This window comes from Podarcis vaucheri (assembly GCF_965113315.1).
Source record: "Podarcis vaucheri genome assembly, chromosome: 3".
Taxonomy (NCBI): domain Eukaryota; kingdom Metazoa; phylum Chordata; class Lepidosauria; order Squamata; family Lacertidae; genus Podarcis; species Podarcis vaucheri.
The window spans coordinates 12,485,499-12,502,095 of NC_138761.1; the positions used below are offsets into that span (position 1 = coordinate 12,485,499).

Consider the following 16,597-nt stretch of genomic DNA (forward strand, 5'->3'; position numbering starts at 1 on the left):
TAGATATAGATAGATAGATAGATAGATAGATAGATAGATAGATAGATGATAGATGATAGATAGATAGATAGATAGATAGATAGATAGATAGATAGATAGATGATAGATAGATAGATGATAGATAGACGATAGATGATAGATAGATAGACAGACAGACAGACAGCATTGATACCCCAAAAGGTCTTCCTTCTCCCTTAACAACAGCATTGTATTCCAGTACTGGGTCTGTCTCAGCTTCTTAGCCTTCATCCTGCTCTCAGCTGAGCTCACATACAACTCCTCTGGCTATTTCACTTAGCTGCAGCGCAGGTCATTTTTTTAAAGGATGCTCTTTATGATGCTAAACTCTCTGTTTCCTAGTCAAAGGGACTGATTTATGTGCTTAAGTGACAAGCTTTGGCCATTATCTTACAATTGCCTAGTTAGCAAAGGACTGTTCTATCAGCTTTTAACTCTACCGGGGACAGGACCCCAAGGATTAGGAAGGGAGGCATTGTGCAGACTGACACACACACCCCAACCTGCAACAGTATCTGTATGCATCTCTCTCTCTTTCATCAGTTAAACCTGATGATGAAGATTGTCAGTTATTTAGCTAAAATGCTACATTTTGAGAAACCAGAAGGGTACTGCTTGATTTTTCGCTTTCGATGTCAAGATGTCTTAAGCCAGCCATTGTTTTCTGCAACTTACCTGTTGATTGACAATATGGCTTCAGAGACTGCAAATCTTCCATTTGAATGTTCCAACGAGGTCCATGATCTCTCCTTGGACATTTCTGTCCCTTTGCACATTCAGTAATAGTAAGTTGGGTCAAACGTTGGTTAGACTTGTGCTCCCCAATGTGCTGATTTTGTACTTGCAGTTAGAAGCTTCCTACTCAAGCTAGCGGGATGCAGATGGCACTGTGGGTTAAACCACAGAGCCTAGGACTTGCCGATCAGAAGGTAGGCGGTTCGAATCCCCGTGAGGGGAGAGCACGTCAAAGTGCAAGTAGATAAATAGGTACCACTCCGGCGGGAAGGTAAATGACATTTCCGTGCGCTGCACGACTGGACCTAATGGTCAGGGGTCCCTTTACCTTTTTACTCAAGCTAGAGAATGATTTTAATTGGGCGGTGCAGGTATGGCCTCAGCAGTCCCTCCAGTGAGGTGACATGTGGGGAAATGCAGTGCTTTATTTTCCTGTGGAAAATGCTTTTGTTTCATAAGTTCACTGCAACAATGAATGGATGGGGATTGCAAGCTTGGCAGTGGGAACTTTTCAAGCTTCGTTCACTGAACACAAATTAAAGAACATACTAAATTAGATCACCCTCTAGGGCATCAGAACATTTTTCCAATTTGCAAACTGATTTCCCTCCCACCCACCCTAGTGTTATCCTAACTCAGGAGGCCCTCAGTGACGATGGATCAGCAATTGTAAAAAGTAATGTGAGCCCTGGGGAGAGAGGCAAGTCTCTTTCCTGAGAGCTCCATAAAACTGGGGCCTGATCTTAACAGCAGAAAATATATTAATCCATATTTTCATTTTGATTGTGCTAATTGGTTTTCTTTGTTTTACATGCAGCAATGCACAGACGGTTACGAATGGGATCCCATCATGCAGCGATGCAAAGGTACAGTAAACTGTAGCAAGCGGCACATTGATGTATTTATATCTGCCAAAAGGAATCCTGAGCTTGAACTATTGAGAATTCTGTCTGCATAGTGGGATTATCTCCTTAGTCTTTTCCAGTGCAGAGACTATGGAGAAAGCATGGGAAGGAGCACAAACATTGTGGCCGTATTCTGGTTTTTTGGAATCGCATCCACTCTATCAGTTTCTCTCCAGCACAGATTTGCATTCTTCATCATTGATATTTCCTTCCGGGGCAGTGAGAATGATCCATTTACTGCAGCGATAGCCAACACGGTACTCTTCAGATCTTGTTGGGTTATAGTCACATTCATGCCATTCGTTGAAAACACCCGTTATCTTTAAAGAGTGCATCATGGAACATTCCCACTCAACAGCATGGACAGCAGTCATTTAGGAGGGTGATGCAGAGCTCAATAATGGTTGAGCGTTGCACATGCAATTGGCTTAGCTGTCTACCTCTCGCACATCCAGTTCCCCTCTCCCTATGAGGTGGACTGAGGATCCAAGGATGTTGCCCAGGAAAGTATAAAGATAAGGAAAGTTTCTTACCGTCCTTTTTTCTTTCAGTCTTTACAGAGAGAGGCTATAGAACCCAGCCTCTTGGATAATGGCACTGTCGCAAGTGAATCTCCACCCCACACCCCGTCTCTTCCACTTCCTCATCCATCACTTCTGCGGGTTCTGCTACATGCTCTCTGTCTTTGAGCTCTTTGCTCTCCTACCTTTAAGGCTCGCCGGGTTCTGGGAGATGGAGAGTCTGGGATGCTTTCTTGTGTCAGCCAGGTGTTGCTCTGGCTCTCCCATGATTTCCCAGCTTTCCCCCCTCATCTGCCTCTCAGCTGCGACCTGCCTCAACCCCCTGTTGTAAATCTATACTATCTTTCTCTTCCTCCTCCCTGGAAGGGTCAGGATGGGGAGGCAGTCTTTACCCTTCCTCCTCTGCCCAGTCCCTGACACAGGGGAGTGGCCAGCGGTCCTGCACAAACTCTGCCAGCCCCTGTCGCTGCTGCCAGAGAAGCAAAGCAAAGCAGCGGCAGCAGATTATGGCAATATCTCGTGAGATTTTGCGGAACTCTCGCGAGATATCGCTGCTGCCGCCACTTCCCACATCTCCCGTGGCTGGGGGTGGGTGTCCGGCCCAATCGCCTTCTAAATCCAGCCTGCAGACGGTCCGGGAATCAGCATGTTTTTACATGAGTAGAATGTGTGTTTTTGTTTGAAAGGCATCTCTGGGTTATTTGTGGGACATAGGAATTTGTTCAATTTTAATTTTTTTTTGCAAAATATAGTCCAGCCCCCCACAAGGTATGAGGGACAGTGGACTAGCCCCCTGCTGAAAATGTTTGCTGACTCCTGCCGTAGTCACTGTAAAGGGGCAGCTGATCGAAAATATTACTGGCAATTGGCTTTGATATCGCACTTTATCACTACCCTAAGGAGTCTCAAAGTGACTAACAATCTCCTTTCTCTTCCTCCCTCACAACAAACACTTTGTGAGTGAGGCTGAGAGACTTCAGAGAAGTGTGACTGGCCCAAGCAGCTGCATGTGGAGGAGCGGGGAAGCGAACCCGGTTCACCAGAGTCCACCGCTCTTAACCACTACACCACACTGGCTCAGTTGTGAAGTGATGTCAACTAGAGACTAAGTGAAAACTGATACAGCAGTTGGGGGTACATCTTGAACATGTAATGAGAGCAGGAAACCGGTTTTGGAAATATTAGATTGAATTAATTTGGTTTTACTTGTAATAATTTGGAAAATCAATGAAAAAAAATAATTGGCAGAAGCTGTAGTCATGCAACCCCGGTTAGCAGTGAGTGGAGGAGCCCCTTTCTGTTTCACCCAGGACCATATAATACCGTTCCTGAGAGATCTGCATTGGCTCCCAGTACGTTTCCGAGCACAATTCAAAGTGTTGGTGCTGACCTTTAAAGCCCTAAACGGCCTCTGTCCTGTATACCTGAAGGAACGTCTCCACCCCCATCGTTCAGCCCGGACACTGAGATCCAGCACCGAGGGCCTTCTGGTGGTTCCCTCATTGCGAGAAGTGAAGTTACAGGGAACTAGACAGAGGGCCTTCTCGGTAGTGGCGCCCACCCTGTGGAACGCCCTCCCTTCAGATGTGAAGGAAATAGGCAGCTATCTTCTCTTTAAAAGACACCTGAAGGCAGCCCTGTTTAGGGAAGTTTTTAATATTTAATGCTGTATTGTTTTTAACACTTGATTGGAAGCTGCCCAGAGTGGCTGGGGAAGCTCAGCCAGATGGGCAGGGTATAAATAATAAATTATTATTATTATTATTATTATTATTATTATTATTATTATTATTATTATTATTATTATTATTTTGAAATAGGACAGGCTGTCGCTGCCTCTTCCACTGTCTCTGCCTCTTCCCCTACCTTTTCTTTCCATGTGTAAGTGCTGATAACATTCTCACACCTGCCGCCTGCCCGAGACACTCGCCTGCATCCGAGGCAGGAGGATGCTGCCGTTTTGGTGCTCACCTTCGCCTTGTTTTCGACCGCAGATATCGACGAATGTGAAATCGTGCATGACGCATGCAAAGGTGGGATGAAATGCGTGAACCACTTCGGAGGATACCTCTGCCTGCCCAGAACGGCTCAGATTATCGTCAACAATGGTCAAGAGCAACCTGCGCCTGAACCCGTGCCTGTGCCTAATGGCCGAAACGGCAATGCCATAGCTCGAAGGACTGTCCCGGGGATACAGTGCGCGGCCGGGTTTGAAGCCAGCGATCACAACGTGTGCCAAGGTAAGGAAGTCATCTTATGCCAGACTTTACATCCCTGTATCAGGGAGGGGGTGGGATTCATTTGGCCCCCTTTCCGCACCAGATTGGCCCAGTTCAACCATCCTGAACTCAGTTGTTGATTGGAATAAAACTGGTCGAATTGCACCCATTTTGCAATGCCATTTCGGTGCGCATAACATGCACATACCCAAAAATACCACAGTTGATATGCATGTTCAAATATGTGTTTTAGGAGAAAGTGCATTGAATTAATTTATTATTATTATTATTTTGAGGGGAGTGGTGGGGAATACGTACACAAATGCATGTAATAATGTGTGCGGTTTAAATATGGAGTTGTCATGCATTCTTTCAAAAAAAAATCAGCAAGAAACATGGACTTATGCCAGCAAAATTGAAGCAAGGGGGGGACTTGCGCTTATCTGTTTGCCCCTGCTGTGTAGTAGAGAATAACAGGAAGGGCAAGTAATGTAGCCTTAGTGGCTTATATCAGAGAAAGTAATTCAGAAGAAAGGCATGAGGTTGTAGTGAGAACTGGGTCAGCTTATTTCTGCTCTCCGTCGGTTTTGGCACCTTCCCATTCTGAAGTCAGTTTGTCGTATTCCTGCCTTAATCTGCAAATTCCTCCTTTTTCCAGTGTGCATGGAAATTTGTATCTAAATACACATTTTAAACAAAATTCTTCTTGCAAAAGATGCATTGCTGAATTTATTTTATCTGAAAGTACATCTTCCTCATAGCACATACCGGTATTTAGGGTAAGTTTAGATTGTCGCTCAGTGGTAGAGCATTTTGCCTGTTAAGCAGAAGGTCGCAGGTTCAACTCCCAACATCTCCAGATCTAGCTTGGTATCAGGCAGCTTCCTACGTTCCTATACAGGATAAAATTATGCATTTTTAAATGAATTTTGAATCAACCCTGGAAATGGATCAGTTTGCCACTACATGTTCGCAAAACACTGGCCTAATATGCTCACAGCCCCTAGTCCCAGTTACCAGCCTAGCAGCTGCATTTTAACCAAGCTGCACTTCCAAACTTCCTTCAGAGGCAGCCCCACATATATTAGTAGTCTAAGCTGGAGGTTAGGGGCGCAGGTGGAGCTGTGGTCTAAACCACAGAGCCTAGGGCTTCTGATCAGAAGGTCAGCGGTTCGAATCCCTGCAACAGGGTGAGCTCCCGTTCCTTGGTCCCTGTTCCTGCCCACCTAGCAGTTCGACAGCAGGTCAAAGTGCAAGTAGATAAATAGCTACCGCTCCAGCGGGAAGGTAAACGGTGTTTCCGTGCGCTGCTCTGGTTCGCCAGAAGCGGCTTAGTCATGCTGGCCACATGACCCAGAATCTGTACGCTGGCTCCCTCGGCCAATAAAGCGAGATGAGTGCCACAACCCCAGAGTCAGTCACGACTGGACCTAATGGTCAAGGGTCCCTTTACCTTTACCTTTTAAGCTGGACTTTATCAGAGTAGACTATCTCTATGTAGGGATGCAGCTGGCTAATCAGCTGAAGCTGGTTCGCTATCCCAGGGAGTCACTGCTGGCTGGCTAGAACCTTGAGTAGGAGAATTCCTGTTAATGTGGTGAGGATCTACTGCAGAAGAGGGTAACCAAGATGATCAAGGGCCTAGAAGCCAAGTCTTAGGAGAAACAATTGAGGGACCTGAGTATGTATATCCTGGATAACAGGAGAATGACAGGAGATATGATAAAGGTAAAGGGTAAAGGGACCCCTGACCATTAGGTCCACTCTGGGGTTGCGGCGCTCATCTGGCTTTATTGGCCAAGGGAGCCGGCGTATAGCTTCCAGGTCATGTGGCCAGCATGACTAAGCCGCTTCTGGAGAACCAGAGCAGCACACGGAAACGCCGTTTACCTTCCCGCCAGAGTGGTACCTATTTATCTACTTGCACTTTGACGTACTTGCAAACTGCTAGGTTGGCAGGAGCAGGGACCGAGCAACGGGAGCTCACCCCATTGCGGGGATTTGAACCGCCGACCTTCTGATCGGCAAGTCCTAGGCTCTGTGGTTTAACCCACAATCTTCAAATATCTAAAGGACTGTCACACAGAGGGTGGAGCAAGCTTGTTTTCTCCAGCTCGGGAGGATAGGATCCGAACCAATGGCTTCAGTTACAAGAAAGGAGTTTACGACTAAACATCAGGAAGAACTTTCTGGTGGTGAGGGCTGTTCAACAGTGGAAGAGTCTCCTTCGGGAGGTTGTGGACTCTCCTTCCTTGGAGGTTTTTAAGCAGAGGTTAGACAGCCATCCATCATGGATGCTTTAGTTGAGATTCCTGCATTGCAGGGGGTTGGACTAGATGATCCTTAAGGTCCCTTCCAACTTTACAATTCTTTGATTCTATGATTTTGTTGCAAGGCACACTACATAATCTAGGAAGTAGCGTATATATTGGACATTCACAGGTTGCGCGGGACTGTCCTATAACACATTGTTGCTTATTTATCAACTGTGATGTAAAGAGCATTGTATTTGAGCCTCTCACATCCTTTGGCCAGGGCAGAAGAAGCTTGAGGTCCGTGGAAATCAGTGGTGGTTTGGTCAATGGCTTTTCTAGGGTAAGGATTCCTTCCAACATGTTTATATTCTGATTCATAAAATAAACTCCCACGAGAGCATTCCATTAATGGTAACTTAATTTGAGAGTGACGTGTTTGTTGGTAAATGAGGTTGGCGCTGCCTCTATGAATACCGAGAAAGGAACTGCAGCTATTTCATACAGCTTGTCTCGATTATGACCATTTAAACCACTATTTAATATAATTAGATAGAAAGGACTCTCTCTCTCTCTCTCTCTCTCTCTCTCTCTCTCTCTCTCTTGAAGCCAGAGAATTAAAAAGAAAAGAAAAAGCAATAGCCCAAATCTTGGAAGATTGCTTTGCTGACGTGCACTTGGATCCCCCACTGGTTAGCCTTAGAACAAGTGTTTATGAATCAAAAGCAAAATTTGGCTCCAGGTCTTTTCTTTCACAAAAATGATATCCGCTGGGGGAACAGATGTTAAAGTAAACTATTTATACAAACAAACACAATGAGAAACAGCCTCCAGAGTTTACAGGATTGTTGCAAGCCCCATTCCTGATTGTGCAAAAAAAAAAAAATATTAAAAAGGGAATTACCATTGCTAACATCCTGGGAATTTTATCCTGGGGAGTGGTGGGTGTACACTCATGCAAATGTTGTTCATTAGCTAGCTTGTTTGAAATGCTGGCAAGCTTCAGACTGGATCTCTGACCAAAGGATCAGAGCTGGAGGAGGGGGGAATAGCTCACTAGCAAAGTGCAATTGCTAATCTGTAGGGGGGGGGACATACAGGGAAATCAGTGGCAAAGCCGTGCGGAAGATCCCTAGTTCAGGCCTTGGCAACTTCAATTAAAAGGATCATCTTAGCAGACACTGAGAAAAATAGATTTCCCTGCCTAAGATGCTTTAAATGGAGAGCCAATCTGATGTGCAATGGCAGCATAAGCCTGTCCAGTACAAAGAAACTCTACTGAAGCTTTTGAGGACTCCTGTGCCTTTAATTAAAAGTTTCCTTTTTGCAGGCCCTACCCGTTTTATTGCCTCCTCTTGAGATTGACTAGAGAATCTCTTAATTTTCCCCATGCCACTTCCTGTTCCTGTTCACAGATCCTCTAGTCAGGCTTAAGGGGAAGCAACAAAACAGGACCTGCAAATAGGTAACCTTTAATTAAAAGTGCAGGAGCCCTTGAAAGCTTCAGTTGCGCTTTCTTCACAATAGACAGTTGCACATCAGATGGACTCCTCATTTTAAAAGTGGACAAATAGCGTGGCAACTTCAGACTAAACTGTTAGGTATGGAAGTAACCCCATGACTTCACAGCAGCTCAGCCAATGGTTTGACAGGCTAGCTGATGACAGCCTGCAGAAACGTTGCAGTCCATCACGTAGAGAGAAGTTTTGCATGGCTCAAGTCTGAAAAGGGTTCAGTTGTCCCAGATTCGCTTTCTTTATAGATGGCTTGTAACAGATGGATATTGTGCTGGTCCCGAGGGTTAACCGTGCGGTGAGGTCCGAGTCCAGTCCAAGGACGAGGGTGCAGTATGGAGGCAGTCAGTCAAAGCTGAAGCTGGGTCCGAGGCAGGGAGTTAGGTGAGGTCAGGAGCTCAGGCAGGAACAGGCTACCAACAATGTTGCTCCCACAACCTGGGACTGGGGCTGGCTGGCTTTTATCTGCCCAGAGGCATAGGGCGGCCCCGGTCCACAGGTGACTCACCTCTCCTGGCCTGGAGGCGAGCATTCCTCCTGCGGGAACTTAGTTCCCTCTGCCTCTCTGCCCTGAGCCTCTGTAGCTCAGGAGAGACTGGAGGGTTACCGGACCCAGAGGCAACCTTACCTTCCCCTGACGGGGCTGAGAGTGGAGCACCTGCAGGCAATGGGTCCTCCATCACCTCAGGAGCCAGAGCAGACTCAGCTGGTGCCTGCTCCTGAGGATCCAGCACAGGTGAGGACCCTTCAGGTTCAATCCCCAGCCCCGGCTCAGCTGGTTCTGGAGGTGGGGACTCCTGTGCAGGCTGGGATTCCTCAGGTTCAGCGTCCGAGTCCGAATCCCAGGCCATCACAGATATTCTCATAATTTTAAGTGGATGAGCAGAGAAAAAATGTGAAGATATTCTGGAAAGGTATGTTAAGGAAGTATGCTTATATCCCGAAGAGTTCCACCTTACCTCGTGCAATGTTATGTTTTGACTGAACTAAAAATACAAAAGGGATTTGCAAATTATAGAGTGATTGAGCAGCTTGGCCTCCATGTGGTGATTATAAAATGGCTTCTATACCAATTAACATTTTTGTGTTTTATTTGCTGCCATGCCGTTGAGCTCGAACCATGATAGAAGTGGCTTCCCCCATTGTTAAGTATAGTGTGGAAATATCCACTTGTCGTCACGTGTAATTCGGCAGCACAGAGGACATAGGCTTGAAGGCCAGCAAAGGACACAGGGGAAGCAACATGCATTAAGAGACTCGGTTTTTTATAAGTTAAAGTGTTAATTGGCAATAATTAACATGAAATGGACAAGGATTTCATTCTATAATGCCGTCAAAAAATCTCGTTAACAAAATGGGAAAGGTGTGTGTGTTTGGCCCTAATAGAAAACAATCACCAAGTAGTATCTGTTAAAGAATGAGGGGAATGCAGGCCAGGGGCAGCTATGGCACTTACAATGATATAAAACATCTGCAACAGCCTTTCTCAACCTTGGGTCCCCGGATGTTGTTGGACTACAACTCCCACCATCCCTGGCTAGCAAGACCACTGGTCAGGGATGATGGGAGCTGTAGTCCAACAACATCCAAGGTTGAGAAAATACTGGTCTATGAGTTTGTAGTGTCGGTATTCCATTAAGAGCCATGTTTGGTAAGTCGGGATTGCTTTGCTGTTGACTTTAGTCCCCTGCCTAGAAAGTTCCAGATTCTAGCAGCTTTCAACAGTCAGTCCGTGTTCTGTTGCCACTGAGCATGCTCAGTCCGTATCGGAATGATATGGGGAAAGGAAGGGATTTCATCATCAGAGCATTTATTTTATTTTTGCTGAAGATTTTTTTTAACTTCTGCAAACCTTGCGGTTCTCCCAAGTGCACTAGTACCTTCTTCTCAGGTGTGGGCCATGCCATTTTGCTTACATAAGCAACAGCGCTCCGAGACTGAAGAAAGATGGAATTATACTGGAGGGCTAGAGAGAAAGATTGCTGGTATGATGTGTCGGCTGCGCAAATGCGTGAGACTTTTCCCAGATGGTGAGGATTGAGCATGAGACATTCTGCGTGCAAGGCAAATGCTCTCCCAATGAGCTTTGGCCCTTCCCTATCTATAGCTGCAGTTCTATACACACTTCCCTGGGAGCTAGTCCCATTAAATTCAGTGGGTCTTAACTCTGAGTGGATGCGTGTAGGATTGTACCACAAGATAGGCCCAGAAACCGCTTTACTATGATGCATCTACAGTGGTACCTCAGGTTAAGTACTTAATTCGTTCCGGAGGTCTGTTCTTAACCTGAAGCACCACTTTAGCTAATGGGGCCTCCTGCTGCCGCTGCGCCACCGGAACACGATTTCTGTTCTCATCCTGAAGCAAAGTTCTTAACCTGAAGCACTATTTCTGGGTTAGCAGAGTCTGTAACCTGAAGCGTATGTAACCTGAAGCGTATGTAACCCGAGGTACCACTGTACAGTTCTTTGATTGGGCCTTCAAGCTCTCTTCAGATATTAGCATGGAGTGAATCCGTTCCCATATAATTATATATAGCTGGAGAGGAAAAACGTTGCCCGGCAGAAATAATAATAATAATAAATTAAGTACCTGGCATTCCTTATCTGTCAAAACAAATTAGCTCCCGTGGTGATGAAATTTAAATTTCAAGCTCATTAGTGTATTTCTTGTGCAAACCTGCAGCCATTTGACGGGAGCGGGAGAAGGATTTTCCTTGGAATCAGTAAGTGAACCAAGGCTGGTAACAAAACATTTCAAGCCTTGTTGCTGCTCAAACGCAAAATTGTATTTGTTTCCGTTTGACCATTTCAAAAGCTTCCAAGAATGTAATAAAAGAAAGCTGCATTCCTGCAGAATGCAGTGGGACTTACTTCTGAGTAGGCAGGTACAAAACCCTTATCAATATTGAAATACAGTGGTACCTCAGGTTAAGTACTTAATTCGTTCCGGAGGTCCGTACTTAACCTGAAACTGTTCTTCACCTGAAGCACCACTTTAGCTAATGGGGCCTCCTGTTGCCGCCACGCCACTCGAGCACGATTTCTGCTCTTATCCTGAAGCAAAGTTCTTAACCTGAAGCACTATTTCTGGGTTAGCGGAGTCTGTAACCTGAAGTGTATGTAACTCGAGGTACCACTGTATGCCTCTTCTGACACCCTAATCTTGAGAGGTGGATTCAATTGCAGACCAACCTCGGTTCTCGAACGCCTCAGTTATTGTACGTTTCAGCTCCCGAACGACGAAAACCCAGTTTTCGAACGTTTTTGGGAACCTGAACATCCGGCGCTGCTTCTGCTTGAGTGCAAAAAGCTCTTGCAACCGATCGGAAACCGCGCCTTGGGTGTTGAACGTTTTGGAAGTCGAACAGTCTTCTGGAACGGATTACGTTCCAGAACGGATTACGCATGGAATGCTCCTTCGCAACACAGGTCTGAGTCCTCCCCCACTTCAATTAACGTATCAGGGTTCTGGGCTTCTCAAGATATTGCTAGTCTACATCTCCCATCATCCTTGACTCACCGGCCAAGCTGTCTATAGCTCATGGGACCTGGAGTCCACCATCATCAGGGAAGCTAGCATCTCAGGGCAAAGGCTATTCAAAAGCCACCCTTTGAAACATCCTAGTTTTTCATGCGCAGAGAATTATTGACATCAGTGAGCTTTCTCAACAAGACTTGCGCCACCACCTGCAGTCCAAAGTGGTACGACTTGGCTAGTCACTTAGTTGTTGTTCTTTTTGTTGTTGTGTTTTTAAAAAAGGGCTTCCTTTTGTAAATTTTAATAAGTTTCCATCAGCATACATTTTCATCTGGATGCTTTGTTTTCATATCACGTCTGCACAGCATGCAGCAAGCACCAATTTTGAAGAGGTATCTTGTCTGGTACAAGAGAGAATGCAGACTGCCTCTTCTATGACATTAAATACTTCAGTTAAAAGGAACTTAAGAGTTCTTTTTTGAAGGTCCATCAAAGGGATCCTAGTAAATTAATCTGCATGGTTGTGCAGAAGGCAAAACGAGGTTTACAGGTTGGCCACTGCGTGGTTTCTAAGCAACAGTTGTTTAACAAAAGCAGCAACAAAGCAACTCTCTCCATGAAAAATAGGCCGCTGAAATGAAGAATCTGCGACCTTCTGCTTGCAAAGCATGAGTCCTACCCCTGGACTGCCTCATTGGCCAACAGCACTCTTTTCCGCAGATCTTACCTGCCCTGTCATAGCTCTGAGGAATCCTATTGTGCCGCGGTATGCATTTCTGCTTGTTTTCCTTGGCAACGCCGTTGTTCTACCGTTGCACCCGGGTCAACAGAATTTCATAGCCCTGGGGCAAAGTGTGTGCGTTGTTTCAGCCAAACTCCGTCTGCGAGTTTCACTTGGCAGAAGCGATACCGGGCAGAAATCCTCCTTCCCTTTCTCTCCTAAGCTCTCTGGTATGTGTGGGCCTGTCTGTTGCCCTGCGCGAGAAAGAGAAGAAAAGGTGTTGCCCCTTTGGAGACTATCAAGATACACAAATAGCTTTGTCAGATCAGACCGCAATCCCGTCTCGTGTAGCTTTCTTTTCCCACTGCAGCGCAGTTAGATAGTTTTAGGTTCTGGAATTTAGCCTCACCTAGCTGGCCTCGGAGCGAAGGAGATATGCTAGCATATCTCCAGCTGAGCTAAGGATCGGGAATTATGCCGGTTGTGCAGACACACACACACACACACACACACACACACACACACACACACACACACACTGGCTCAGCCAGAAAACTGCTGTATCCTAACCCTACTGATCCCTGCAGGTCTTGCTGAAGGACTGCTCCCTAAGAGGATCATTCTTATAGGCATGACACTGTCTGTCTGACCCCAAGTGATTTGCAATTAGGGATGAACAAGAAAGTCTATTCAGTGTAACTGGAGCATAGCCACTCAGGCAAGGGAGGCCAAGCTGCCTCCAGATTATTTTGATCCAACCTGGGCTGATGCACGCTGTGAATCAGACCGTTCATGTCCTGACAGAGTCCCTCAGTGGCTTCTTATCTTTCGAAAACGGCCCTAGTTGCCTCCTTTCGAAAAACGAACAAGCCTCAGTCCCCTTTCTTATCTAACTGAGAGCTTAGAGTCTCACATGGACATGTTCGGCGGTGGGGAAATCATAGCGGCCTGCTGCTGGCTGAGCCCTTCAAAGGCATATTTTGGAAGTTGGAACCGTGTCAGGAATCTACTTATTTACTCAGGGAGTTGTAGAGATTTCAGAAAAGGGGGCTGCTGCCAGCAGATAGCATGACTGCAGCTGGAAAACAATATCCTCATTGAGATAAGGCTCCTGCTTTTGATAGCTGTCAACCGAGCTGGGCTTGAACTTAAATTGCACTCGCAGCCGCCCGAAAAGAACTCGCTGAACATTTTCAGAGAGGGGCTCCGGATGCTCTTGGCATGTTTCATTTGGGGAGGGGGCTGGAACCCCCGCTTTGCATGCAAAACCAGGGTGGGTCCCTGGCATTTCCGGGGGGAAGGATCTGGAGAGGTGCTGCCAGCCAAAGTTGGCAAACTGGGCAAGAAGGATTTTGCCTGCTTTTTTTCTGGGCATCAGACTGTGGTTAGAGATGCAGTATCAGGGCCAGTAGGGACATGGGTGGCACTGTAGGTTAAACCACAGAGCCTAGGACTTGCCAATCAGAAGGTCAGCGGTTCCAATCCCCGCAACGGGGTGAGCTCCCGTTGCTCGGTCCCTGCTCCTGCCAACCTAGCAGTTCAAAAGCACACCAGTAAAAGTAGATAAATAGGTACCGCTCCGGCAGGAAGGTAAATGGCATTTCCATGCGCTGCTCTGGTTCGCCGGAAGCAGCTTAGTCATGCTGGCCACATGACCCGGAAGCTGTATGGCCAATAAAGCAAGATGAGCGCTGCAACTCCAGAGTCGTCCACGACTGGACCTAATGGTCAGGGGTCCCTTTACCTTTACTATCAGGGCCAGTAAAAAGGGGGAGCAGCCCTAATGTTGTTAAAGGTGGGGACCACAATGCTTGGTCCTCTCTAACCGGTGTTTATTCAAGAGCTAGGAATACTGTGTGGCTCTGGAACAAGGGTGTGGAATATTTATCAGCCTAAGGGCCACATGCCATCATGAATAAGCATGTGGGGGCCCCATGGGCAAGGTGTCACAGACTGGCTGGACACAGAGAAGTGGTGGAACCAGCTGGGGAAGAAGGCTCCGAGCCCGGGAATTGGTGGTGGGACAACAGTGAGTGATCAGAGGGAGAAGACTGGGGAAAAGGTGTCGGAAACTGAAGAGGTAACAGGGCTTGGTGAGCGGGTGGAGTCCGTGGCAGAAAGCAGTCCAGACTCAGAGGCAGAAGCTGAAGAGGGAGAGGAGGGAGGCAAAGAGGCAGAGATGAGTCCAGCTGGTGAAGAGGCATATGTTACTCCCTCCTGCTGTGAGCAGCTCCCCTCCTCCTGGTCTCCCAGAACCAGGAGACACATGAAGAGGGCAGAGAATTTAGCATCACGCAGGCATAGTCTCAGATTAATTCAGAAAAGCACCGAAAAGCAGGAGACTTAGGCAGCTGTGGGGATGTAGGGATCTCAAGTCTCTGCAACTGCTTCTTGGGGACAAGATCTGCTGAGATGAGTTTCTGCGATCATTAGCCCTGACACTTCGGTCCTGGTCCTGTTTTTTTGCTAATACAGTGGTACCTTGGTTCTCAAACTTAATCCGTTCCTGAAGTCCATTCCAAAACCAAAGCGTTCCAAAACCAAGGCGCGCTTTCCCATAGAAAGTAATGCGAAATGAATTAATCCATTCCAAACTTTTAAAAACAACCCCTAAAGCAGTAATTTGACATGAATTTTACTATCTAACGAGACCATTGCTCCATAAAATGAAAGCAGGAAACAATGTACTGCAGTCACACAATCAATCAATCAATCAGTAGCTGAACTGGGTTCTACACAGTCACAAAAACAAAACAAAAAAGCCACAAAAATGCAAAATAAATAGCAAAACCAGACCGACCTCAGCGTGGTACCTCAGGTTAAGAACTTAATTCGTTCTGGAGGTCCGTTCTTAACCTGAAAGTGTTCTTCACCTGAGGTACCACTTTAGCTAATGGGGCCTCCGGCTGCCGCCGCGCCACCACCACGTGATTTCTGTTCTCATCCTGAAGCAAAGTTCTTAACCCGAGGTACTATTTTTGGGTTAGCGGAGTCTGTAAGCTGAAGCGTCTGTAGCCCAAGGTACCACTATACTTGGTTCCAGAATCATTTCCTGGTTTTATATGCTGTCAGGGGTTCAGGAGCAGAGGCGAGGGCAAGGGAGGAAACAGAGAGCGAGGGGGAGGAGGCAGGAGAAAGGATGAGTGATGACGACGACCCGAGATCTCCGAGTCTTTCCAGTGAATCAGAAGATTCACAAAAAGGAGCACCAGTGGCCAGGGCAAGGGGGGAGACTAGGGGGACACCCCAGGAAGATAGAGCCAGAGGGGACTCAGAGGGGAGCAGTTGGAAATCGGGGCCAGCGTCACCGCCAGAGAGTAGGAAAGAGGAAGAGCGCCAGGGATCAAGCGCTGGCAGCTCGCAACAGGAGGGAGGGCACGAGTCAGGAGTGGCCACACCTTCATCGGGGAGCGAAGTAACGGTTAGACGGAAAGTGGAAGGTTGGGCGCGCGCGCCAAGTTCAAATGCACAGGAAGGTGGCGCAGTAGGCAGCCCGGAAAGGGAGCCGGGTCCTAAAGCCCGGCGCAAGGAGACAGGAGAGTCCGGGGGGTCAGCGTCAGAAGAATCCCGGAAGGAAGAGACCCAGGGGGGCAGAGGGACCCAGAGGAGAACTGTCAGGCGGAAAAGGTGGAGCAGGGCTAGGATATTAAGTTGGTGCGCAAGGGGCGGAGACTCAGACGGAGCTTCGCCGATCTAAGCATAAGACGTAGGGTTGCACGCAGCAGCTCGAGAATGGAGACTGTAACTCAATAAAGACTTTTATTTAACGATCGCTGGCTAGCGTGATCCTCTGTGAGCTAGGATCTGGAAGTAACCCTGACATATGCGTACAGTCATACCTCATGTTACGTTTGCCTCAGGTTGCGCGTTTTCAGGTTGCGTCCCGCGGTGACCCAGAAGTACCAGAAAGGGTTACTTCCAGGTTTTGCCACTTGCGCATGTGCAGACGCGCAAAATGACATCACGCACGTGCGCAGAAGCGGCGAATCGTGACCCACACAGATGCGGGTCACGTTCTTTTCAGGTTGCAAATGGGCATCTGGAATGGATCCCGTTCGCAACCAGAGGTACCACTGTAAATAAAAAAACATGGGGTAGAATTGACAAGCTGGAAGGTGTGCAGAAGAGAGCAACCTAGATGAGCAGCGTTCTGGAAACCAAACCTTACGAAGAACGGTTGAGGGAGCTGGGTATCTTTAGCCTGGAAAAAGAGGAGACTGAGAGGAGGTACG

At 47.1% G+C, this 16,597-nt stretch overlaps 1 protein-coding gene across 2 annotated transcripts in view; it reads left to right on the forward strand.

Moving 5' to 3' along the window:
- The window catches only part of EFEMP1 (EGF containing fibulin extracellular matrix protein 1), a 68,949-nt gene that overhangs the window by 14,827 nt on the left and 37,525 nt on the right, over nt 1-16,597 (forward strand). For both annotated transcript variants that reach the window (XM_082217776.1, XM_082217775.1), the window contains exons 4-5: nt 1,571-1,619; nt 4,174-4,419. In XM_082217776.1, the coding sequence (XP_082073902.1) occupies nt 1,571-1,619; nt 4,174-4,419 (295 nt within the window). The remainder of the gene's footprint in view (nt 1-1,570; nt 1,620-4,173; nt 4,420-16,597) is intronic.